Source organism: Corythoichthys intestinalis, chromosome 4 (assembly GCF_030265065.1).
Source record: "Corythoichthys intestinalis isolate RoL2023-P3 chromosome 4, ASM3026506v1, whole genome shotgun sequence".
In the NCBI taxonomy this organism is placed as follows: Eukaryota; Metazoa; Chordata; class Actinopteri; order Syngnathiformes; family Syngnathidae; genus Corythoichthys; species Corythoichthys intestinalis.
In genome coordinates this window covers 542951-570155 of record NC_080398.1, presented here as the reverse complement: position 1 = coordinate 570155, position 27205 = coordinate 542951, and the positions used below count along the sequence as shown (strand labels likewise).

Below are 27205 nucleotides of genomic sequence, written 5' to 3'. Positions count from 1 at the left end.
TTTTTTTTACAAAAATGATCAACTTTCCTATTCAATGTTTTAGTCAATTTTAACATGTTGGCGAAGAAAATGTGAGAATTAGTTGTTCGAATTGTAAAACTTTATTTTGCATGGTGGAAATTCTAATTTTATTTGTGACCAAGTCAAAATATTCCTCAAGTTTTTTATCTTTTCATTGTTTTTCCATCCTCAAAATTCACATGGTGCTGTATTGTAGTTTTATAAAGCTGAAAGTTCCCAATTCCCCTCAATGTTTACACAAATTATTTTTTTTCTCTTTTTTTGTTTTTGTTTTTTCATTTCCATGCATTCCAAATTATATGTTTTCGGTAATAATTTTAAGGGGGATAAAATGTGTCATTTTTCATATCAAATCATTAAATTGCTTGCCAGTACTTCATAAATACCTTGTTTTTATTCAGTCCTAGCCTCCTGTTCAGTGTTTTTGTTCAAAACAAGCCTGCATGCATGAGAGATTTTATTTTTTTCCATGTTCTTATACATATATATGGCGGAAAACACTCAGGTGACTTGGGGTTCCGCTCTGAGACCCCCAATTTAGCCAACTTTCAAAATTTTCCGATATGCATGTGTGATACATCATTGGAAAGCGTAAAATTTCTATTTTCTGGGGGAAGAAAATTTTTGGACTGGAGGGCATTTAAAATTTCTTTTTTTTTTTTAAACAGCAAAACCCTATCTGGAGGTGAGAGCACGCGAGAGCAGAATTAAAGACGCCATGACTTTCATGAGATATCATCGCATAATTACCGTGTTTCGATCCAAAAACTCCACATAGCATGCATCACTGAGTGTCAACACACAGCTGTGAATGGCCACAGTTGGATTTTGGGGGGATTTTATGGGTGAAACATGGTCATATAACAAGGGTCGCGATGCAGAAATCGCAGACATCAAGGAGTGGTCGAAATGTGGCTTTTCATATATTTACCCTTTTAAACTTTTTCAATTTTTCTTCTTTTTCTCTGGATCGATTATCATCTAAGATATCGGAGAAAATGCGACAGTGACGAAAAAATACAATTAAGCGATAGTCATGAGGTAGATAGCCGTCACGTTTTTACAGACGCCAATTTTTTCATTGTGACGTGATTTGTTTAAAAGTTTAAAATGACAGAATAATTTTTTTGTCGTTTATTTTTTAAAATTAAACATTAGACATCAATTAATGATTCTAAGCTAAAAATGCCGGACATTTCGAATAACAAATATATTTACTTACCTTCTTTTTATGGCTCGGTTGAAACAAAAGTGGTTGCGCGACGTCTGTAAACGGGGGTTTTCAGGGTAAAACGGACAATTTAAAAATAGTTCGGGGGCTTATTGTGCCATGAATCTGCTATGGCAGCATGTAGACATGTTGTTCTATCAAACACAACTGTTCTTTTGGCTTAGAACACAGCAGTTTATTTTAAAGAGGGGTGCAAGAGCAGAAACTGCTTTTTCAGTCTTGTTTGTGTTTTCCGCCATATATATATATATATATATATATATATATATACATATATGTGTGTGTGTGTACTCAAGGCCTGCCCAGCCTATACGCAGACTATGCAGCTGCTTAGGGCCCCTGACCACTAGGGGGCCCCCAATCTGGCAACCTCATTTTATACGTTGTTAATGGAGCATCATGAATAATGTGGCGCGCATTGCCGTTCATCTATGCAAACATCCGTTTACGACAGTTTGCTTTATTTGACTTTTGTGAGTTTTGATACTTCATTACAAGCTTGAAAAAATAAAACATTAAAAACAGCAAATATGGCGGAATGTCGGCTTTAATCAGGGCCAGCCCAGCCAATACGCAGACTATGCAGCTGCTTAGGGCCCCTCACCACTAGGGGGACCCAATCTGGCAATTTTTAAAATTGATATTCTATTTTGTTTACTACAGTTTGCTTTATTTGACTTCTGTGAGTTTTGATACTTGATTACAAGCTTAAAAAAATAAAAGTTCTTCCTTAACTTCTTTCTCTTACTCTTTTAGAAAAAGGTTTGGTGCCATCTACTTTAAGTACTGACAATCATTTGGTGTGAGAAGTTTGAAGTATGCAGTGCAACAAAATCTGATTAATATACAAAATATGGACCTATGGGTTGGATTGCATGTATGGGTTTCACAGTACACTATCCGGTTAGAGCCACTATCCGACTCCATCACGATCATTTTATAGTGTTAGCCGCTAGCGTTAGCCTGTGGCTTGGCTACCAGTAGAAAGCACCCAGGGTTGCCAACTGTCCCTTGAAATAAGGAACGATCCAAAATTGGGAATTAAATGTTGCGTTCCTTATTGAACTAATCCAGAATATAAATGAATCGATATATTTCAATGCTTTTTAGGAGTTTTGGAGATGTTCCTTTTTTTCTCTGCCTGTACAGCTTTGGGCGCGAGGGGGGCGTCTCAAATTTCTTATTTCTGAAAGGTGGTAACCCTAAAAGCACCCGCTCCTAAAATTGTGAGAACCAGGGAGGAAAGCGGGCGAAAGCCCGTTTGGAGGCCGCCAAGAGTCTACTTAATGGCGGGTGAAAGTTTGGCGAAGCTCCCTTAAGCCCGACTCCATCACGTTTGCTTGTAGCGATAGCCGCTAGCGTTAGCCTACCGGGCTTCTGTTTGCTTTGAGTTCCTGATAACCACGTGACTTCATATGTAAGCACACTGACTGCTTTCTTAAAGGGGAATGAACATAGCCGAACAACACAGAGTCAAAGCGGGATGAAAAGACTAAGTTACCGAATTTACCAACATGGTCAAAATTACGTCGGTCATCGTGAAGAATTTCGGTAACAGTAAATTTTCGGTATACCGCCCTGCTCTAATTTGCCTTACACACTGTTCTGTTGTATTTGACAGTATTTATCTTTTTTTATTTTTATTTTTTGATTGTTATCAGCTCATATGTCTTTTTTGTAATTTCTATTAGAAAAATGTTTCAGTAAAATGTTAAACATTCTTGTCTATTTCCCACAGTTACATATTGCCACAGTTAACATCGAGGCTTTGGGCCTCTTTTGACCTCGTTGAGAGTTTGTAAGGTTGTGACTTCTGATGAAACAAACTAGATGCCAATCAAAATGTTTGTTCTTCTTTTTCCCCAAATTAGAATTGATAAGAGAATCGATAAAGAATCGAATCGTTAAGCAATATCGATAATGGAATCGGAATCGTAAAAATCCTATCAATTCCCTAACCCTAACTGTCACCCGAGACTGCAAAAGAAGACCAGTGCGCAGCTTGGAAGCCTATTACTCATTGCAGCACACATGGATACTGGAATGCCTGTATTCCAACACCACACTGAGAGTCTTCATTACAAACTCAATGAAGCTGTGGAAGACCACCCTTGAGGCCAACTTTGAGCCAATTGTGCAAGTTGCCGTCAAATTGGCATATACCAAGGAGAAGCCTTATCCCCACTGCTGTTCTGCATAGGCCTGAACCCCCTCAGCCAATTGATTAACAAGACTGGCTACTGATATCCACTTAAGAATTGGGCCAGCGTCAATCACCTCTTCTACATGGATGACATCAAGTTGTACGCTAAGAGCGAGCGAGACATTGACTCATTGATCCACACCACCAGGAGCTACAGCGGGGACATCGGAATGTCATTCAGACTGTAGAAATGGTGACAAAGACGGGGACGGTAGTCCAGACAGAGTGTGTTGCACTCCCAGAGGGGAGGATGGTAGATGTTAAGGAGAGATACAAGTACCTTAGAATACCACAGGCAGATGGTAACCACGAAGAGGCCACAAGTATCTGCAATGAGTAAGGCACGTCCTGAGAAGTCAGCTCAATGGCAAGAACAAAATTTGAGCAATTAACAGCTATGCCCTACCAGTGGCTGTGCAGCCAAGCGGAAGGCTCTGGACTGATTTGTCCGGGTTTCGTTGGAGATTTGCTGGGGCCACCTGATGTTCTTGATGGTTCTGATAGCCCTCCTGTCTTGCGGACAGTGTCTTGTTTAAGGGCCATGTTTCAGAGCCATAGAGGAGAATAGAGATTACAGTGGTGTTGTAGATTCGAAGCTTCGTCTTCCATGAGATGGCTTGGTGCCACCAGAGTGGTTCCCAGAGAGACTGCAGGGCAGCGGCAGCCAGGGCTCTCTGGCGGAGAACCTCTGGTTGTAGGAGGTGCTGAGCAAGATGGTGTCGTCAGCATACTCCAGGTCGGTCAGTTGGTAGTTGCCAAGAGACACTCGAGGTAGTCGCTCACAGACCCTGCACATCAGGTGGTCAATTACACAATTAAACAGGTCTGGAGCAGCTACAGAGCCTTGGTGGACACCACTGGAGTTGGGAAACCAGTCAGTCACAGCCGTTGACGCGGACACAACTCTGTGTATTGCTGTAAAGCAGCCTGAAGAGGGTGGTGATTTTCGGAGGGGGTGTCAAGGGCTTGTAGGATACTCCGCAGTGATGAGTGGTGGATTGTATCAAATGCGGCCTTGAGGTCTAGGAATTAGTGTTGTATCTGTCGCGAACGATTCGTTCTTTTTGAACGAATTGTTTGGGTGAACGAGACCGAACTAATCACCATCTGCACTGATTCGTTCTATGAAGTTGGTGGCGCTTGTTCGCTGCGTGGGAGGGCGTTGAGCAAGCGGCAGCGTCTTCTGACATCGCACACGACCAATCAGACGCCAGCCTCATTGCGTGCAGGGGAGGGAGCGGAAACAGAATCAAGGCGTCTGTCACTCATTTCCACGTGTGGCCAAATAAGCAGCAAGCGTGCAGGCAGGGGGGAAAGACTTGAGTTTTGTCACTTCCCGTTCAGTGATTCGATCCTCCGGTTCCTGACCTAGCTTGCTGCTAACTTGACTTTCCAGTAATGACTATGCGGTGAACGAGTCATAAAATGAAAGGAAATGACTTTGTCACATATTTGTTAACGTGGAGCCTATCAAATGCTGCTCAAACAGACAAAAACACCGCACAAATCTAGCGAGCATGGTTTAGTGTTCTACTTTTCTCAACAGACTCGGGACTGTACCTATGACGATATACTATCAAATTTACAGTAATTTAAAACACGCGTAGCTACGAGGCAAGCAAAAGCTGAGCTGCGGTCGCGTGACGGCAGTGAAGCGGGCAGAGAACTGTCACTATATGGAGGCTTCATGGCAGCGATATTTACCTCATATGTGCACAGAAAAAAAATAATATTTAGTATGATCACCATAATACTGATTTGCAATGAAACTGTATATACATGTCAATTTTTTCCGAGTGTTTTTTTTTTTTTTTTTTTTTTCGTGTCAGAGGGTGTCGGTTGGTTTGACAAATTATGTCAATCCGTCCATCATGTGCTACTCAAGCGCCCAAAACAAAGCGCGCGGACACGGGAGATGTCGCAATATGTCTACATTTTTCTTAACAGACTAATGAGAGTAGAAAGGCGACATCATAAAGAGCAAACAATTATTTCTCGTCAGCATTTGACGATCTGAGATGCGGGGACGACAGGGGAGCCGACCGGATTATTTTATTTATTAATACCAGTGCAAAAATTCAATACGATCGTCTTAATAATAAAAAAACAAAAATACAGCAGAGCAAGAGGTAAATATGATGTGTTGGTCGTTCCATATTTAGGAATTAAACTTTCGATTTATTTTTATTTTCGTGACAGCAAGCATGCCGCGTTGGCTGGTAGAAGCAGCAGCATTGTATATGTGAGCAAGATCATGCTAAAGAAAGTCCGTGCGCCCCCGACCCCAAACCCCCACTTTCCCCTCAAAAGGAAAATGTTTAACCGTGTCCTAAATCGAAATGCAAGCACGAGCCATGACTTTGAGCCCATAGAACTAGGACAGACGACGCGGAAGTTCTCCCTCGCTTTTGGAGCAGCGGGAGGGAGACGAGGCTGTCTGTGAAAGCAGAATGATATCGCCTGTCACTCATTTCTGAAACTACGACGAGTGGTCAATGTGCAAGAGAGGGAGGGACCAAGCAATGTCACTTCCCGTTCAGTTATACTGCAAAGCGGTCTTTGGTGATTCGTTCGGCAACGTCACTTCCCGTTCACTAACCGAACGATTCATTTGGGCGGGGAGGGAGATGAGGGGGGCGAACGATTCGTTGAACGATTCGTTTGAACGAATCTTTTTACTGAACGAACCGGAATGGATTCGTTTACTCAAGTGAACGACAGATCCCGTCACTACTAGGAATCCAATGTAAAGATGCTGGTCCTTCCGGAATTCATAAACTTCGCTAAACTTCCAACCTGCACGAATACATCACGAAGAAGGCCTCAAGAGGTTAAGCACTTAGTGAATGTCTCAGGCACTGGAGACTGGAAATGGAGGAGTTGGAGGAACTATCATGGGAGGAAAAAACCCTGCATGGGATGTACCACCAGCAGATAACTGGAGTGGTAGATATGAACAAGTCCTATTAAGGGTTAGAGAGGGCTGGACTGAAAGACAGCACAGAGGCGCTAACTAGGGTTGCCACCTGCCCCTTAAAATAAGGAACGATCCGAAATTGGGAATTAAATGCTGCGTTCCGTATTGAACTAATACGGAATATAAATGAATAGATACATTTCTTTGCATTTGAGGAGTTTTGGGGATGTCCCTTTTTTTCTCTGCCTGTACAACTTTGGGCGCGAGGGGGGCGTCCCATATTTCTTATTTCTGAAAGGTGGCAACCCTAGCGCTAACACAGGAACAGGCCTTGAGCACCAGAGCAATAGAGGCCCAGATATACAACACCAGGCAGGATCCCAGGTGCAGGCTGTGCAAAGTGGTGCCTGAAACAACCCAACACATAACAGCAGGGTGTAAGATACTGGCAGTAAAAGAATACATGGAACGCCATAGCCAAGTAGCCGGTATAGTGTACAGCAGGGGTCTCCAAACCGGTCCTCGAGGGCCGCTTTGGGTCCTGGTTTTTGTTCATACCGATCAAGCACATACCTTTTAACCAATGAGGTTTCTACTAAAACAAGCAGCATCTGACTGCAATCAACTAATTACACTTATAAAACACCAGATTGGTGACAAGATGTGGTCTTGTTTTGTTGGAGTGAAATCCTGCACCCACTGCGGCCCTATGTGGAATAATTTGGAGACCACTGGTGTACAGAAACATCTGTGCAGAGTATGGACTGGAGACTCCTAGTTCGGAATGGGAAACACCTCCCAAGATGGTGGAAAATGAGAGGGCTAAGATCCTTTGGGACTTCCGGGTACAAACTGATAAGATGGTCATCGCCAACCAATGCAAGTTAGCCAATTGTTGTAAACATTAGCATTATATAGCATTTGAGTTAGCAAACCTTTGCTATGCAAGTTAGCCAATTTTCTATAGCGGACTTTTGCTATGCAAGTTAGCCTAGCATAGCAAAATTCCGCTAGCTTAAATGCTATATATTGCTAATGTTTTACAACAATTGGGTAACTTGCATAACAAAAGTCCGCTAGCTTAAATGCTATATAATGCTAATGTTTACCAGATAGTTTCTGGTGCGCACAAGAAACAATCTTGTGCACACCAGATAACCTCTGATGCGCACCAGATTGCTTAAATTAATTTTATTTCTGTCGATGAACGTTAGGAACACTGTATTTTAGTCTCGTAAGACAAGTTTCTAGCTTGTTAAAATTTCCTCATCATTAAAAATATTGTTCGTTAGCAAAATATTTTCGTCATCGTTGACAAAAACCACACTGAATCTTTTTTTTTTTTTTTTTAAATGTCAACAATAGTTTCCGCACATGACGTCGGCCGCACAAGCAGACAGCTATGAATTAGAAGACAAGCAGACTTTGAGTCAGCTGCTTCTATATGTCTGAGCAACAAAACCTGTTTTTGTGTCACTGTGGGTGCCCGCCTTTCCTTTCGAGCGATGATCAGAGATGCCCACCAAAAAGTTGGCTATCTTGGAGTCGTTGGAGAACTTGTCCAAGAAGAATTATGACAGGTTCTGCGTGGCTCTGGTCGACCGGCGCGGAAAACGGAGGGTGGCCCTGTCCAAGGTGGAGGACGAACCACGCACGGAGGTCACCAACGTGCTGGTGTCCACCTTCACCGAGGCCACAGCTCCGTCTATCGTCTGTGAGCTCTTGAGGCAAATCGGGTGCTTCGATGAGGCTGAAAATCTGAGTATGTAAACAACTTTTTTTCCAGGGAATTTGGAAAACCTGTCTTTTTTCCTTTCGTTTTGCAAGTGCACACATGTACCATCTTGTTGAACGCGGTGGTCTGACTTGTTTTTCCAGTTTAGTTGTCACTCAAAAATTCATGTCTTATTCCCACACCGACAAATACAGTATTTTCTGGAGTTTATACATACAGATAAAATGGTCTGGTTTGAGCTCTCTATTTCGCTGGTATTGTCTGTTTGAATATTTTGTGGTGCGGGAACTAAATTACACTACCTCCCTTTGGAGAGTGTGAAATTATCACTACTAACACCCCCACCCCACATGATACTCAATCTAGGTAGTTTTTTAATCACTCTTAAACTCCACACCAAATGAGAATCAATCAGGATCTATCTTAATTCAACTCTAGAAACACCCAACACCACAAGATAATCACTCTCACTGCATGATAATCAATTACAATCATCGTTTTTCCATTCTTGAAACACCCAACACCACAATGTAATCACTCTCACTACACGATAATCAATCTAGGTACTTTTTTAATCACTCTTAAACTCCACACCACATGATAATCAATCAGGATCTATCTTAATGCATCTCTTGAAACATCCAACACCACAAGATAATCACTCTCACTGCGTTATAATCAATCTGAACTTAATTAACTTCTATAATCTCTCTTGAACTCCACACCACATGATAATCAATCAGGATCATCTTTTTTCCACTCGTAAAACACCCAACTCCACAAGATTATCACTCTCACTATATGATATCCAATCTGGATTAACTTTTATAAGATCTATTAAACTCCACGCCATTTGATAATCAATTACAATGATCTTTTTTCCACCATTGAAACACCCAACACCAAAATGTAATCACTCTCACTACATGATACTCAATCTAGGTACTTTTTTAATCACTCTTAAACTCCACACCACATGATAATCAATCAGGATCTATCTTAATGCAACTCTTGTAACATCCAACACCACAAGATAATCACTCTCACTGCATTATAATCAATCTGGATAAACTTTTATAATCTCTCTTGAACTCCACACCACATGAAAATCAATCAGGATCATCTTTTTTCCACTCGTAAAACACCCAACACCTCAAGATGATCACTTTCACTACATGGTATTTAATCTGGATTAATTTTTATAATCTCTCCAAAACTCCACACCACATGATAATCAGGATCTTTTTTCTACTCTTGAAACACCCAACACCACAAGATAATCACTCTCACTGCATTATAATCAATCTGGATAAACTTTTATAATCTCTCTTGAACTGCACACCACATGAAAATCTATCAGGAACATCTTTTTTCCACTCGTAAAACACCCAACACCACAAGATAATCACTTTCATTACATGATAACCAGTCTGGATTAACGTTTATAATCTCTCTTAAACTACACACCACATGATAATCAATCAGAATCATCCTTTTTTGCTCTCTTGAAACACCCAACACTACAAGATAATCACTCTCACCACATGATGATCAATCTGGATTATCTTTTAAATCACTCCTAAACGCCACACCACATGATAATCAATCAGGATCATCTTTTTTCCCACTCTTGAAACACCCAACACCACAAGATAATCAATCTGGATAAACTTTTTTAATCACTCTTAACACACTCCTTATTTACCAATTAAGATATATTTTTTAAAATGAAATAATTCTAAACACAACCTAAACCATCTGATGATCCTGAGGATCTCCCACTTTGACCCGAATGTTGGTAAAGGAGAGTACACCGCTTAAATATGATTTTTTTGCAGATGTACAAATTGCTCAAATCGACAAAGAGTCATTGAATGCATCTCCTGACAAACGTGAGTCTTTTCCTTTGTTTGTGTTTTGTACTCGCTATATTGCAAAACAACATCATAAACTATGAATTGGTTTCTTTACAAAGCCTGTTCTGTGACTGATCGGCGACCAGTCCAGGGTTGTGTCGGCCCTTCACCCAGAGTCAACTGTGATAGATTCGAGCAATCTAAGAACCAAAGGAGGAGCAGCGGGAAAGAAAAGGGAAGAATGGATGCTGCCAAGGCAAAAGAACGTAAATGTGAAATTTATATTTTCCAAACCCGAACTCTTCATGAAGTGTGACAGTATTACAACGAACATACCCCACATCACATTATAATCCAATTTTTTAAATCATTCATTTCACAACACATACCACAGGATAATCACACAGGATCATCGTATTTTCAAAATTGTTTTAAACATACCCCACACCACATGATCTTCAATAAGATTATCTTATTTTCAATTACTCGTAATACACCAAATGTTAATCAATTGGGATAATCATTTTCATCCCTCTTAACATACACGCACTACATGACAATCCAATTTTTTAATCACTCTTGACACAACACACACCACATGATAATCACACAGGATCATCCTATTTTTTAAATTGTTTTAAACATACTCCACACCACATGATAATCAATAAGATTATCTTATTTTCAATTACTTGTAACACACCAAATGTGAATCAGATAGGATAATCATTTTCATCCCTCTTAACATATCCGCACTACATGACAATCGATTTTTTTTTTAAATCACTCTTGACACAACACACACCACATGATAATCACACAGGATCATTGTATTTTAAAAATTGTTTTAAACTTATCCCACAACAAATTATAATCAGTAAGATTATTTTATTTTCAATTACTTGTAACACACCAAACGTTAATCAACTGGGATATTAATTCTCATCACTCCTAACACACAGGCACCACATGACAAGATAATTTTTTAAAATCACTCTTGACACAACACACACCACGTTATAATCACACAGAATCATCATATTTAACCCTGTTTAAACGTACCCCAGAACACACGATAATCAATGAGATTATGTTATTTTAATTTACTCATAACACACAAAATGTTAATCAATTATGATAATAATTTTCATCACTCCTAACACACCCCGCACCGCATGAGAATCCAATTTTTTAAAATTACTCTTGACACAACACACACCAAATGATAATCACACAGGATCATCGTATTCTTAAAAATTGTTTAAAACTTACCCCACACCACATGATAATCAACCAGAATCACCTTTTTCTCACTCTTAACCAGTGTTGGGCACGTTACTTTAAAAAAGTAATTAGTTATAGTTACTCACTACTTCTTCGAAAAAGTAATTGAGTTAGTAACTGAATTCCTCTATAGTAAAAGTAACTAGTTACCAGGGAAAGTAACTATTTCCGTTACTTTAAAAAGAAGTTGTTGTATGACAAAGAATTTGAAATTTTCTGAGCAGTATTCGAGTCAGTTGAATAGAGAAGAACAGACAGGTACTGTAGTTGTGTTATAGAACCTTGTAATATTTATTGCACCTCACCAGCAACAGATTTATCCTACACTTGAAGTGCAACAAAAATAAACAGTAAACAATATAATAAAATAACAATCAGAGGTAAACAATATAAAGTGAGTTTAATCAATTAAATCTAACTCTCACAACCTGGGACAACTGGTCAAGTAGACATAGCCTACTGTACTTCAAGTATTTTGTCAACAAAAGTCAATAGTAAAACAATATAAAGTGAGTTGCTTACCACAGATGTCGACAAAAGCTTCGCCCCGGGACATAAATAACAATTTACATGCACGTTCTTTCCTTTAATTTCGACCAACTTGAAATAGTGTTTATATCTCCACCTCGTAAAGGACAAATTTTCCTCTGAATGCTCTGCCATCATATCCCTCTGCATCTGTTTTGCGTGTGTGTGTTTGCCGCACGCGCTGTTCCGGTTTGTGTGTGAAAACACCGGCTCTGATTGGCTTACCATGACACATGACTCTAAGCGTCAGCCAATCACAATCACTTCCATCGCATCTATCCAGGGGGTGCATTCAGGTAGCCTCGTCCCCCTACTCCTCCCGTTACCCTCAAAGCGTCTGCCGTTCTCAAGATGGAAGCAGCATTTTTGCTGGCTGACAGTGAGGGATAGGAACGAGGCTAGCATTCAGGTGTAGCAAACACAGAAACGTTAGCAAGCTTTGGAAAGCATTGTCTAATTGAATGAGCAGGGACAAACAGCCTGGAATCATAAGAAGTACGTTCGCTATTCTCGAACCTGAACGCACCCCAAGTCTTGGATGACAAATAAACAGAGCAGAGTAGACTCGCTACGCCTGGTAGTTTCTTCAATTTATTCAAAGTAAGTAACGCACCGCTTTTGACCGTTAGTAAGGGTAACGGCGTTGTAACGGCGGAAAAAATTATTCGTTAGATTACCCCCGTTACTGAAAAAATAACGCCGTTATGTAACGCGTTATTTATAACGGCGTTATTCCCAACACTGCTCTTAACGCACAACATATCTAACAATTAGGATATGTAATTTTTAATGAAATAATTCTAAACACAACCTAAACCACACGATGATCCTGAGGATCTCACATTTTGACCCAACCGCTTAAATCTCCGATTTTTACAGATGCACAAATTGCTCAAAATGACAGAGGGTTATTGGATGCAACTCCTGACAAACGTGAGTATTTTCCTTTGTTTCTTTTTTACTATGGAGGTAGATTTGTGTCTTTATTATTCAATCCAAAAAAAAGTTGCTTCAATCAAATAAAAAGTTGCTTCAATCAAAATATATATTTTCAATCGAAGAAAACATCACTTCAATCAAAAAAAAAAAAAGTGTTTGAATGCAAAAATAAATTTGAAACACAAAAAAATATATTTGAAAACTATTTTTCTTTGATTGAATTTTTTATTTTTTATTTTATTAAAGTTTTTTTTTTATTGAAACACCATTTTTGTCATGTAATTTTGCGTTTGGACCACATTTTGGCTAGGGCTTTTGTGTCTTTATTATTCAATCAAAAAATAAATTGCTTCAAACAAAAAAATATATATATATTTTCAAAAGAAAAATCACTTCAATCAAATTTAAAAAAAAAAAAAAATCAATCGTAGAAAAAAAGGTTTGAATGTGAAAAAATATTTGAGACTCAGAAATTCGCATTTGAACACTTTATTTTTCATTCAAACTGTTTTCTTTGATTGAAGCAATCCTTTTTGTGTTTGAGCCATATTAGTGGTAGGACGTTTGTGTCTAAATCATTCAATCGCAATAAAAGTTGATTTAATCCAAAAACTATTTTTAATCAAAGAAATATCTTTGAGAAATGGCTTTCTTCTTGCCACTCTTCCATAAAGGCCAGATTTGTGCAGTGTACGACTGATTGTTGTCCTATGGACAGACTCTCCCACCTCAGCTGGAGATCTCTGCAGTTCATCCAGAGTGATCATGGGCCTCTTGGCTGCATCTCTGATCAGTTTTCTCCTTGTTTGAGAAGAAAGTTTGGAAGGACGGCCGGGTCTTGGTAGATTTGCAGTGGTCTGATGCTCCTTCCATTTCAATATGATGGCTTGCACAGTGCTCCTTGAGATGTTTAAAGCTTGGGAAATCTTTTTGTATCCAAATCCGGCTTTAAACTTCTCCACAACAGTATCTCGGAGCTGCCTGGTGTGTTCCTTGGTTTTCATAATGCTCTCTGCACTTTAAACAGAACCCTGAGACTATCACAGAGCAGGTGCATTTATACGGAGACTTGATTACACACAGGTAGATTCTATTTATCATCATCGGTCATTTAGGACAACATTGGATCATTCAGAGATCCTCACTGAACTTTTGGAGTGAGTTTGCTGCATTGAAAGTAAAGGGACCGAATAATATTGCACGCCCCACTTTTCAGTTTTTTATTTGTTAAAAAAGTTTAAATTATCCAATAAATGTTGTTCCACTTCACGATTGTGTCCCACTTGTTGTTGATTCTTGACAAAAAAATTAAATTTCATATTTTTATGTTTGAAGCCTGAAATGTGGCGAAAGGTTGCAAGATTCAAGGGGGCCGAATACTTTTGCAAGGCACTGTATATTTTGATTGAAGCAGCTTTTTATTTGATTGAAGCAAGTTTTTTTTTTGATTGAATAATAAAGACACAAATTTACCTCCATATTTTACTGGCTATATTGCAAAACAACATCAAAAACTATGATTTTGTTTCTTTGCAAAGCATGTCCTGTGACTGATTTGAGACCAGTCCAGGGTGCTGTCGGCCCTTCACCCGGAGTCAGCTGTGATAGATTCGAGAGACCTAAGAACCGAAGAAGGAGAAGCAGGAGAGAAAAGGAAAGAATGGATGCCTCCACAGTGAAAGAAAATAAAGGTGACATTTATATTCTCAGCAAAAAAGACACCAAAAGTCCAAACCCGAACTCTTCATGAAGTGACGCCTTCAGACTAGTGTTTGTCTTTTAATATACGCTTTGTCTTAGTCTTTTGGACGAAGATACTTATAAATAACACTCTGGACTACATCATTTGCTTCACACATTTGAATCTCACACAGACCTTAAAGTTTCATGCTTAAAAAACTGTACATTTTACAAGCTACTTGAAGTGTTCTTGTTTCCAGCAGCGGCGCAGGCATTGATGGCCGTAGGCAAAGCTGCAGCAATACACTCCAAAGGTAACAAGGCATGCAAAGTGTTTGTTATTCTATTTCTTAAATTACTCATGACACAACACACACCACATGACAATCACACAGGATCATCATATTTTAAAAATTGTTTTAAACATACCCCACACCACATGATAATCAATAAGATTTTTAATTACTCGTTACACACCAAATGTTAATCAATTAAGATAATAATTTTCATCACTCCTACCACACCCGCAACACACGAAAATCCAATTTTTTAAAATCACTCTTCAGACAACACACATCACATGATAATCACACAGAATCATATTTTTTAAATTATTTTAAACGTACCCCAGAACATATGATAATCATTAGGATCATCTTATTTTCAATTACGTGTCGTAAAACACCAAATGTTAATCAATTAGGATAATCATTTTCAGCTCTCTTAACACAAACGCACCACATGGCAATCCCCTTTTTTAAATCCCTTTTGACACAACACACACCACATGATAATCACACAGGATCATCGTATTTTCAAAATTATTTTAAACACAACCACACCACATAATAATCAATAAGATTATTTGAATATCAATTACTCATAACACACCAAATGTTAATCAATTAAGATAATCATTTTCAGCTCTCTTGACATACACGCACCACATGCCAATCCCTTTTTTAAATCACTTTTGACACAAGACACACCACATGATAATCACACAGGATCATCATATTTTTAAAATTATTTTAAACACAACCACACCACATAATAATCAATAAGATTATCTGATTATCAATTACTCGTAACACACCAAATGTTAATCAATTAGGATAATCATTTTCAGCTCTCTTAACACACACGCACCACATGGCAAACCCTTTTTTGGCAATCCCTATTTTTAAATCACTTTTGACACAACACACACCACATGATAATTACACAGGATCATCGTATTTTCAAAATTATTTTAAACACAACCACACCACATAATAATCAATAAGATTATCTGATTATCAATTACTCGTAACACACCAAATGTTAATCAATTAGGATAATCATTTTCAGCTCTCTTAACACAAACGCACCATATGGCAATCCCTTTTTTTAAATGACTTTTGACACAACACACACCATATGTTAATCACACAGGTTCATCGTATTTTTAAAATTATTATTAACACAACCACACCACATAATAATCAATAAGATTATCTGATTTTCAATTTCTCGTAACACACCAAATGTTAATCAATTAGGATAATTATTTTCCATTTTTTCTAACACACCCGCACCAGATGAAAATCCATTTATTTTAATTAATCATGACACAACACACACCACATGATAATCACACAGGATCATCATATGCTTAAAATGGTTTTAAACATACCCCCACACCACATGATAATCAATAAGATTTTTAATTACTCTTAACACGCCAAATGTTAATCGATTAGGATAATAATTTTCATCACTCCTAACACACCACGCACCAGTTGAAAATCCACTTATTTTAATTAATCATGACACAACACACACCACATGATAATCACACAGGATCATCACATTTTTGAAATTATTTTAAACGTATACATACCAAATTATAATAAAAAAGACTGTCTTATTTACAGTATATCACTCCTAACCTGCTTTCCACTCTCACTACATAATAATCTCTCAGAATTTCAACAAGTACGTCAAAACTCTCACACTTTGACCCGATTGTCGGTAATGGGTGAACCACGTTTAAATCTCTGATCTTTGCAGATGCCCCAATTGCTAAAATCGACAAAAAGTCACTGAATGCAGCTCCTGACAAACGTGAGTATATTTCTTTTTGTCAGATATTTTGCAAAATATCGTAAACTAATTGGGTTTCTTTACAAAGTGTGTCCTGCAACCGACCAGCGACCAGTCCAAGGTGCAATTGGCCCTTCACCCGAAGTCATCTGTGATAGTTTTCAGCAATCTGAGGACCAACAGAGAAGCACCAAGAAAGAAAAGAGAAGGATGGATGCTTCCATAGCGGAAGAACGTAAATATGAAATTGAGAAGAATAAGAAAGACAGTTTTTTTTTTAAAAGTTTTTATGTTTCACACCTGCTACTCTTGTGCCCCAAACCCCATACAACCCCAACCGACAGTGTCTTTACTGAACAGAAAACACCAAAACACAACAACCGCAATCACCACTCTCAGTCAGGGTTGCCACAACTATCCATGAACCATTGCGGGCGTAACACATAATAAATAATAGTTGCTACAGTAGGAATATCCAGTCGAAATTATTTTCTGAATAATAATCCGGAAAATTTTACATTTTCTTTTTTTTTAAATCCAGCATCTTGTTATGGAGTACTCAAAATCACGACCGATCATCCCAGCACATTTGAATTTGTACATTAAACCGTAAAGTTTTAAAGCCAACTGCAATATTGCACTTTTGCCCAAAAGATGGCGATGTTTCCTCCATAATCAGGGATTTTCTATGCTAATTCTATGCTAGTTCTAATGCTAATTACGCACCATAAGTAAGTCCACACAGACAAACTTTTTTATGGTTAAATATAATTTGAGGTAACTCCGTTGAGAAAGTTCGACAGTATCACTGTAAACACATTCCACATCACATGAAAAATCCCAATTTTTTTCACTCATGACACAACAATACTCACCACATGCTAATCACATAGGAGCATCATATTTTTAAAATTTTAAACACACCCCATACCATATGATAATCAATCATATGATCTTATATTCAATCACTCCTAACATACAACAAATGTTAATCAATTTATATAATCCTTTTCATCACTCTAATCTCACCCGCACCGCATGATAATCACAATCCTCTTTTTTCATCACTGTCAGCACACCGGCACCGCATGATAAATTTTGAGATTATTATTATTATTTTTTAAATCACTCTTAACTCACACCAATCGATAATCAATCAGGTTGATATATTTTCATCCCTCTCAACACGCCAACACCACATGATAATCATTGTGATGATTATTTTGTTTGTTTGTTTTTAAATCATTCTTAACTCACTCACACCACTTGATAATCAATCAGGTGGATATTTATTCATCCCTCTCAATACACCAACACCAAATGATAATTACGATCCTCCTTTTTCATCACTCTCCGCATACCCACACCACATGATAATCACTGGGGATTAACTTTTTGTAATCACTATTGATGCCCCACATCACATTATAATCAATCATGTGAATCTTTTTTTCATCACTTTTACCTCACCCACACCACATGATAATCCCTCATCATCTGATTTTCTCAAATCATTCTTAAATTACATCACACTAAAATAAACCCAGATAGAATCACTCTTCACATACCACATGATAATTGGACGGATTTTTTTTTTTTTTTATTAAATAAGTTTAAACGTAACCCACACTCAACGATAATAAGATGTTTGTTTGTTTTTGTGTTCTCAAATCACTCTCGACACACTCACACTACTTGATAATCAATCAGGTTAACATTTTTTTCATCCCTCTCAACATACCAATAGCACATGATAATCAAGAAAGTTATCTTATTTTCAATCACTCCTAACACACACCAAATGTTAATCAATTAGGAGAATCATTACATCACTCTAAAAACACCAATACTACATGACAATCACTAGTGTTTAACCTTTTGTAATCATTCTTGATGGCCACATCACATTATAATCAATGGTGTGAATCTTTTTTCACCATTTTTACCACACCCACACCACATGATAATCCCTCACAATCATTTTATTTACTCAAATCATTCTTAAATTGTTCCACGTCACGTCACATTAAAATCAATCCAGATAGGATTTAAAATCACTCCTCACACACCAAATACAACACAATAATAACACAGATTAATGTATATTTTTAATAAATATAAATTTAAACATAATCCACACCACATGATAATTAATCAGGTTAATATTTTTTCATCCTTTTAACACACAAACACTACATGATAATCATTCAGCATGATCTTTTAATCACTCTTGGCACACCCCACACCACGTGATAATAAATCAGGATCCTCTTTTCCGGACATTCGAACATCATGCTTTTTCTGACGTTTTAGAAGTGTGGGGAAAAGCTAACCTTAACGCATTTATTGGTGTTGATTAGGTATGTATAACTCTAAATCTCTTTTGCAGATTCCCAAATCACTCAAATTGACCAACAGTCATTGAATGCAACTCCTGATCAACGTGAGTCATTTCTTTGTATTTTTGTTTGCAATTTTGTTAATTTTGCTACTTGGATTTTGTTTCCTTGCAAAGCATGTCTTCCGACTTTCCGGCTACCAGTCCTGGGTGCAGTCGGCCCGTCATCCGAAGGCAGCTGTGATGAGCTTCAGTTATCTGAGAAACCAAACGGGATCAATGGCAAAGAAAACGGAAGAAAAACGGAAGAAAAGATGCTTCCACAGTTCTCAATGAAGAGAGACCCGTCGGCCGGTAATGAAAACAAAAAGTTTTAACTCATTAACAGCCATTGACAGCGATGGACGTCCAATCCATTTAATGGACTTAAATGGATTGGCCGTCCATCGTCATCAGTAGCTTCACCTAATATGTTTTGTCATCATCGTTAATTCTAGAGTTGGCCGATAAAAGCATTTTAAAGTGATATCGGATAATATCGACATCGATTTTTCATTATCGATTTTTGACTAATATGCATGTTGCCTTCAAAGTGAATGTACAGTGCCTTGCAAAAGTATTCGACCCCCTTGAATCTTGCAACCTGTCGCCACATTTCAGGCTTCAAACATAAAGATATGAAATTTTATTTTTTTTGTCAAGAATCAACAACAAGTGGGACACAATCGTGAAGTGGAACAACATTTATTGGATAATTTAAACTTTTTTAACAAATAAAAAACTGAAAAGTGGGGCGTGCAATATTATTCGGCCCCTGTACTTTCAGTGCAGTGAACTCACTCCAGAAGTTCAGTGAGGATCTCTGAATGATCCAATGTTGTCCTAAATGACCGATGATGATAAATAGAATCCACCTGTGTGTAATCAAGTCTCCGTATAAATGCACCTGCTCTGTGATAGTCTCAGGGTTCTGTTTAAAGTGCAGAGAGCATTATGAAAACCAAGGAACACAGCAGGCAGGTCCGAGATACTGTTGTGGAGAAGTTTAAGGCCGGATTTGGATACAAAAAAAATTCCCAAGCTTTAAACATCTCAAGGAGCACTGTGCAAGCCATCATATTGAAATGGAAGGAGCATCAGACCACTGCAAATCTACCAAGACCCGGCCGTCCTTCCAAACTTTCTTCTCAAACAAGGAGAAAACTGATCAGAGATGCAGCCAAGAGGCCCATGACCACTCTGGATGAACTGCAGAGATCTACAGCTGAGGTGGGAGAGTCTGTCCATAGGACAACAATCAGTCGTACACTGCACAAATCTGGCCTTTATGGAAGAGTGGCAAGAAGAAAGCCATTTCTCAAAGATATCCATAAAAAGTCTCGTTTAAAGTTTGACACAAGCCACCTGGGAGACACACCAAACATGTGGAAGAAGGTGCTCTGGTCAGATGAAACCAAAATTGAACTTTTTGGCCACAATGCAAAACGATATGTTTGGCGTAAAAGCAACACAGCTCATCACCCTGAACACACCATCCCCACTGTCAAACATGGTGGTGGCAGCATCATGGTTTGGGCCTGCTTTTCTTCAGCAGGGACAGGGAAGATGGTTAAAATTGACGGGAAGATGGATGCAGCCAAATACAGGAACATTCTGGAAGAAAACCTGTTGGTATCTGCACAAGACCTGAGACTGGGACGGAGATTTATCTTCCAACAGGACAATGATCCAAGACATAAAGCCAAATCTACAATGGAATGGTTAAAAAATAAACGTATCCAGTTGTTAGAATGGCCAAGTCAAAGTCCAGACCTGAATCCAATCGAGAATCTGTGGAAAGAGCTGAAGACTGCTGTTCACAAACACTCTCCATCCAACCTCACTGAGCTCGAGCTGTTTTGCAAGGAAGAATGGGCAAGAATGTCAGTCTCTCGATGTGCAAAACTGATAGAAACATACCCCAAACGACTTGCAGCTGTAATTGGAGCAAAAGGTGGCGCTACAAAGTATTAACGCAAGTGGGCCGAATAATATTGCACGCCCCACTTTTCAGTTTTTTATTTGTTAAAAAAGTTTAAATTATCCAATCAATTTTGTTCCACTTCACGATTGTGTCCCACTTGTTGTTGATTCTTGACAAAAAATTAAAATGTTATATCTTTATGTTTGAAGCCTGAAATGTGTCGAAAGGTTGCAAGGTTCAAGGGGGCCGAATACTTTTGCAAGGCACTGTAGAAGCCTTCTTCTGCCTTTGTACAAGGGCTGGTCATAGCTTAGCACAGCAGTTATGTTTAATGACAATTAGATGCATACTTGTCAACCCGAGGCCGTTGGCAATCTTACAAATAGTGACGTATGCCCTTACAAATTGGTGACTAATCTTACGTTGTTCATAGCGTGCAATGTGAAACAAAAATAAAAGTCAATTTTTAAAATAATATGAATTTATTGGTAATATCGTCACATATAACCTGGTGTAATCAATATTTTCAGCTACATCATGATTACTAAAATTAAAAGTGACTTCTGTTATAATTGTATGTAGCACGTTTGGCAATTTCTATCATGTCTTGATGGCTGCACTTCATGGCACTTCAGCTCGCAATTCAGTTAGACTTGAAGGTAGTTCGTTAGTGTGTCCAATTATAAAAAAAATCAAAAGGTCAGTTGATAAAATTAACTCACCGACGCAATCTTTGAGTCAGGTAACATTTCTTTTGCCAGTTCTGAGAAGTGATCAGCAATAGTTGCAGGCAAATCGTGTTCGGCAACAAATTGGCAGAATAAAATCTCCGCTGTCGTCGCTTGTCATTCAGCAGACTTCATCTTTATGACCAGTGTTGTTAATCTTACTTTCAAAAAGTAATTAATTTGTTACAAATTACTTCTCCCAAAAAGTAACTGAGTTAGTAACTCAGTTACCTGAATGTAAGTAAGTGAGTAATTGAGTAATGAGTCATTAGTTACTTGGCAAAGTAACTGGTGTTAAAACATAGTAACCTTTGCTATGGTAGGAAGTCATTTTCATCTGTCATTTCGCTTGTAGGTTGTCGGCTACAGTCAGGAAATATTGGAGCCACCTAGCCTAGCATCGCGTTTGCAACAGCGTCACAACAAACACTTCGCTCTTCGTGTCGCTGACTTTTCTCGCGTCATTCAACCAACGTAGTAACGCATAGTAACGCACATTGTCTCGTTGCCGAAACGGTGACAAAATACGAACTGAGAAAAAAAATGTAATGCACGAAAAACGTACAGATTTTGAACATACGGCCTACACATTTAAAAATCAGTGCTCACTTGTACAAATTACGCTAAAACCGTACAACTTGACAGGTATGTACTGTAGATGTCTCCAAACTAAGATACTTGGGATTTGTTATGGGAGCAGACAATTTAAAAAATAATGAATAAATCAAGTCCACGACCGCATATATCGGAATGGGTTTGATATCCGTGTAGGAGCCACAACGAAAGCCCTTCAACCTGACACTATCCTCTTCCTTCTTCCTCACTTCTCGCGGGACAACAGGCAAAGGAGAAACTCTCTTGCCGCTCCTTACGTTCGTTCTTTAATCCAACAAAAGGTAATCCACGGTTTGACATCAAAGTACAAACAAAAGAGCAACTGAGAGATCGATAGAAAGCGAGGTACAGTGGGGCAAATAAGTATTTAGTCAACCACTAATTGAGCAAGTTCTCCCACTTGAAAATATTAGATAGGCCTGTAATTGTCAACATGGGTAAACCTCAACCATGAGAGAGAGAATGTGGAGAGAAAAAAAACAGAAAATCACATTATTTGATTTTTAAAGAATTCATTTGCAAATCATGGTGGAAAATAATTATTTGGTCAATAACAAAGTATTGAGATTAACTTTTTGTATGTACCCTTTGTTGGTAATAACGGAGGCCAAACGTTTTCTGTAACTTTTCACAAGCTTTTCACACACTGTTGCTGGTATTTTGGCCCATTCCTCCGTGCAGATCTCCTCTAGAGCAGTGATGTTTTGGGGCTATCGTTGGGCAACACAGACTTTCAACTCCATCCACAGATTTTCTATGGGGTTGAGATCTGGAGACTGGTTAGGCCACTCCAGGACCTTGAAAGGCTTCTTACGAAGCCATTCCTTTGTTGCCCTGGCTATATGTTTGGGGCCATTGTCATGCTGAAAGACCCAGCCACGTCTCATCTTCAATGCCCTTGTTGATGGAAGGAGATTTTCACTCAAAATCTCTCAATACATGGCCCCATTCATTCTTTCCTTTACACAGATCAGTCGTCCTGGTCCCTTTGCAGAAAAACAGCCCCAAAGCATGATGTTTCCACCCCCATACTTCACAGTGGGTATGGTGTTCTTCGGATGCAATTCAGTATTCTTTCTCCTCCAAACACGAGAACTTGTGTTTCTATCAAAAAGTTCTATTTTGGTTTCATCTGACCATAACACATTCTCCCAGTCCTCTTCTGGATCATCCAAATGCTATCTAGCGACCCGCAGACGGGCCTGGACGTGTACTGGCTTCAGCAGGGGGACACGTCTGGCAGTGCAGGATTTGAGTCCCCGGCGGCACATTGTGTTACTGATAGTAGCCTTTGTTACTGTGGTCCCAGCTCTCTGTAGGTCATTCACTAGGTCCCCCCGTGTGGTCCTGGGATTTTTGCTCACCGTTCTTGTTATCATTTTGACACCACAGGGTGAGATCTTGCATGGAGCCCCAGATCGAGGGAGATTATCAGTGATCTCAGAGTTTTTCCTTGCCGACATGGAGGGTCTAAGGATGGGGGATACCCAGGACTTGAATTTATTTATTCATCTTTGTTTCTTCATTTGCTGTTTCTGATTGTGTATCATATTGCCTCTGCAAAGCCCTTTGAGACAACCTTGTTGTGATCCAGGGCTATACAAATAAAATTGAATTGAATTGAATTGTATGTCTTCCATTTTCTAATAATTGCTCCCACAGTTGATTTCTTTACACCTAGCAAAGAGTGAAGAGTTACAGAAAACGTTTGGCCTCTGTTATTGCCAACAAAGGGTACATAACAAAGTATTGAGATGCACTTTTGGTATTGACCAAATACTTACTTTCCACCATGATTTGTGAATAAATCCTTTAAAAATCAAACAATGTGATTTTCTGTTTTTTTTTTCTTCCACATTCTGTCTTTCGTGGTTGAGGTTTACCCGTTGACAATTACAGGCCTCGCTAATCTTTTCAAGTAGGAGAACTTGCACAATTGGTGGTTGACTAAATACTTATTTGCCCTGCTGTAAAACCAAATAAATTATTTACAATTAACATAAATAATTATCCAAACATTATTTTAGCAACCAACAATCGGTATAGAATTTTTGAAGTTAGACAAAAGCGGGATATCGGTTAAAATGTGATTATTGGACAACTCTAGTTTATTCTTGTCTGCAACTCAATATATTTGACATCAACATTGTACGAAGAAATGAACCTGAATTGTCCTTACCATCATTTCTGCTGCAGGAAAACAAACACCTGTAATCCAGATACGCAAATTATCTGACAGCGACGAATCCAGCGACGACTACAGCGATTACTCCAGCGGTTGTTTAGACAGTGATGACGACATACTTGATCGAGTTCGATTTTATTGGAGGAGGACGAAGAATAAGACAATGAAATTTATGAAAAAGCATGTACGCCTAAAAAAATAAAATCTTGTGTGAATTTTCATTTTCAACTGTATTTCTTTAAAGTTTTGGTTTTGGGGTATTCATAGACTCCACCATCAGTTGACAAGACAACTCACACAGACTTTGCGCCACGCCTTCCCGTAGGGGGCCGACCCGTAGAGCGTTGAGGTGGCTGTCACTATTCGCTGTGATAAACGCAAACACACGCTGCGTTCTAACGCCAGATTTAGTTGGAAATAGGACAAAGGTTTACTGCATACAAGCAGGCAGTACTGTCTCAGGAGTGATTTGGTCGAGAATTCAGATTGCAGAGATTTATTTGTCATTGACACCAGCTCTCACAAGATGACAACAGATGCAACAAAATTTCGTTCGATGAGTGAGCATCGGGCCGCTGCAGACTTTCTGCGCTGCCAACTTCTCTCTCTTCTTCAGAAATGACAGAGCAAGTTACAAGTAGACACACATACAGTCCCTGACAAAAGTATTGTCGCTTATCCATTTTGTAGAAACAATTGCTAATAACCTGACTTTTAATTATTCAATTGGTTTCAGAAACGGCTCATATGAAAGCTAAGACCCACCAAATGACCCCAGACCATGATTTTGCCACCACCAAACTTCAGTGTTTTGTGGCAAAAGGTGGATTTTTCAGATGAATCTTCCATTGAATTACACCACAGTCGCCGCAAATATTGCAGGAGACCTACTGGAGCCTGCATGGATCCGAGACTCACTCAGAAAACAGTGAAGTTTGGTGGTGGCAAAATCATGGTCTGGGGTTACATCCAGTATGGGGGTGTGTGAGAGATCTGCAGGGTTGAAGGCAACATAAATAGTCTGAAATAACAATAAATCTTAGCTGCTTCTTACATTCCTAACCATAAAAAGGGACAAATTCTGCAGCAGGATGGTGTTCCATCGCATACTTCAATCTCTACCTCAACGTTCCTCAAGGCAAAGAAGTTTAAGATCCTCCCGGACTGGCCAGCCCAGTCACCAGACATGAACAGGATGAAAGAGGAAGCATGGAAGACGAAATCCAAGAATGTTGATGAACTCCGGGAGGCATGCAAGACTGCTTTCTTTGATGTTCCTGATGACTTCATCAATAAATTGTATGAATCCTTGCCGATGCCCATGGAAGTCATACAAAATATTAAATTTGGATCTCACAGCACCACTACTTAATTCGCTTATGTTATGTAACATATTTTTTGTATTTGAAGTACATTTTTTGTTCAATTTTCACACTACTTTCTGTAGGCGACAAAACTTTCGTCTTACCAAAACTGGACCTTTATGTCTTCATTAAATGATATATCTTTTTTCAATGAAACAAATATATTTTTGTTCATTCAGCATCATTTGGGAGGGTCTTAGCTTTCATATGAGCCATTTCTGAAACCAATTGAATAATTAAAAGTCAGGTTATTAGCAATTGTTTCTACAAAATGGATAAGCGACAAGACTTTTGTCAGGGACTGTACTTGTATAAAAAAATATATATATATATTCGGGGATTTTATTAAGGAAACGACTTTGAATTTTTTGGATATCGCTGCTCATGGAGACTCATATACAGTTGTGGTCAAAAGTTTACATACACTTGTGAAGAACATAATGTCATGGCTCTCTTGAGTTTCCAGTTATTTCTACAACTCTGATTTTTCTCCGATAGAGTGATTGGAACAGATACTTCTTTGTCACAAAAAACACTCATGAAGTTTGGTTCTTTTATGACTTTATTATGGGTTAACAGAGAAAGTGATCAAATCTGCTGGGTCAAAAATATACATACATGGATCTGAAAAAGCGAATCATTGACTTGAACAAGTCAGGAAAGTCACTTGGAGCCATTTCAAAGCAGCTGCGGGTCCCAAGAGCAACAGTGCAAACAATTGTAAGTATAAAGTGCATGGCACTGTTTTGCCACTGCCACAATCAGGAAGAAAACGCAAGCTATCACCTGCTTCTGAGAGAAAATTGGTCAGAAGGGTGAAGATTCAACCGAGAATCACCAAAAAGCAGATCTGCCAAGAATTAGAAGCTGCTGGAACACAGGTGTCAGTGTCCACAGTCAAGCGTGTTTTGCATCTCCATGGCCTGAGAGGCTGCCGTGCAAGAAGGAAGCCCTTGCTCCAAAAGCGGCACCTCGACTCAAGTTTGCTGCTGATCACATGGACAGAGATAAGACCTTCTGGAGGAAAGTTCTTTGGTAAAAATCGAGCTGTTTGGCCACAATGCCCAGCAATATGTCTGGAGGAGAAAAGGTGAAGCCTTTAACCCCAAGTACACCATGCCTACCGTCAAGCACGGTGGTGGTAGTATTATGCTGTGGGGCTGTTTTGCTGCCAGTGGAACTGGTGCTTTACTGGAGGAGAAAAGGTGAGGCCTTTCACCCCAAGTACACCATGCCTACCGTCAAGCACGGTGGTGGTAGTATTATGCTGTGGAGCTGTTTTGCTGCCAATGGAACTTGTGCTTTACAGAGAGTAAATGGGATAATGAAGAAGGAGGATTACCTTCAAATTCTTCAAGATAACCTAACGTTGTCAGCCCGAAGATTGGGTCTTGGGCGCAGTTGGGTGTTCCAACAGGACAATGACCCCAAACACACATCAAAAGTGGTAATGGAATGGCTAAATTAAGGTTTTCGAATGGCCTTCCCAAAGTCCTGACTTAAACCCCATTGAGAACTTGTGGACAATGCTGA

At 38.9% G+C, this 27205-nt stretch overlaps 1 protein-coding gene across 1 annotated transcript; it reads left to right on the top strand.

Annotated features, from left to right (window-relative positions):
- The first annotated feature begins 7788 nt into the window (after window positions 1-7788).
- LOC130914672 (uncharacterized) lies at window positions 7789-24656 on the top strand. Its single transcript, XM_057834091.1, has 12 exons — window positions 7789-8134; window positions 9946-9999; window positions 10083-10229; window positions 12655-12708; window positions 14253-14405; window positions 14655-14708; window positions 16447-16500; window positions 16568-16714; window positions 18869-18922; window positions 18995-19171; window positions 24320-24435; window positions 24576-24656. The coding sequence occupies exons 1-12, from the start codon at window positions 7888-7890 to the stop codon at window positions 24654-24656; spliced, it is 1338 nt and encodes a 445-aa protein (XP_057690074.1). The 5' UTR covers window positions 7789-7887.
- The last annotated feature ends 2549 nt before the right edge of the window (window positions 24657-27205 follow it).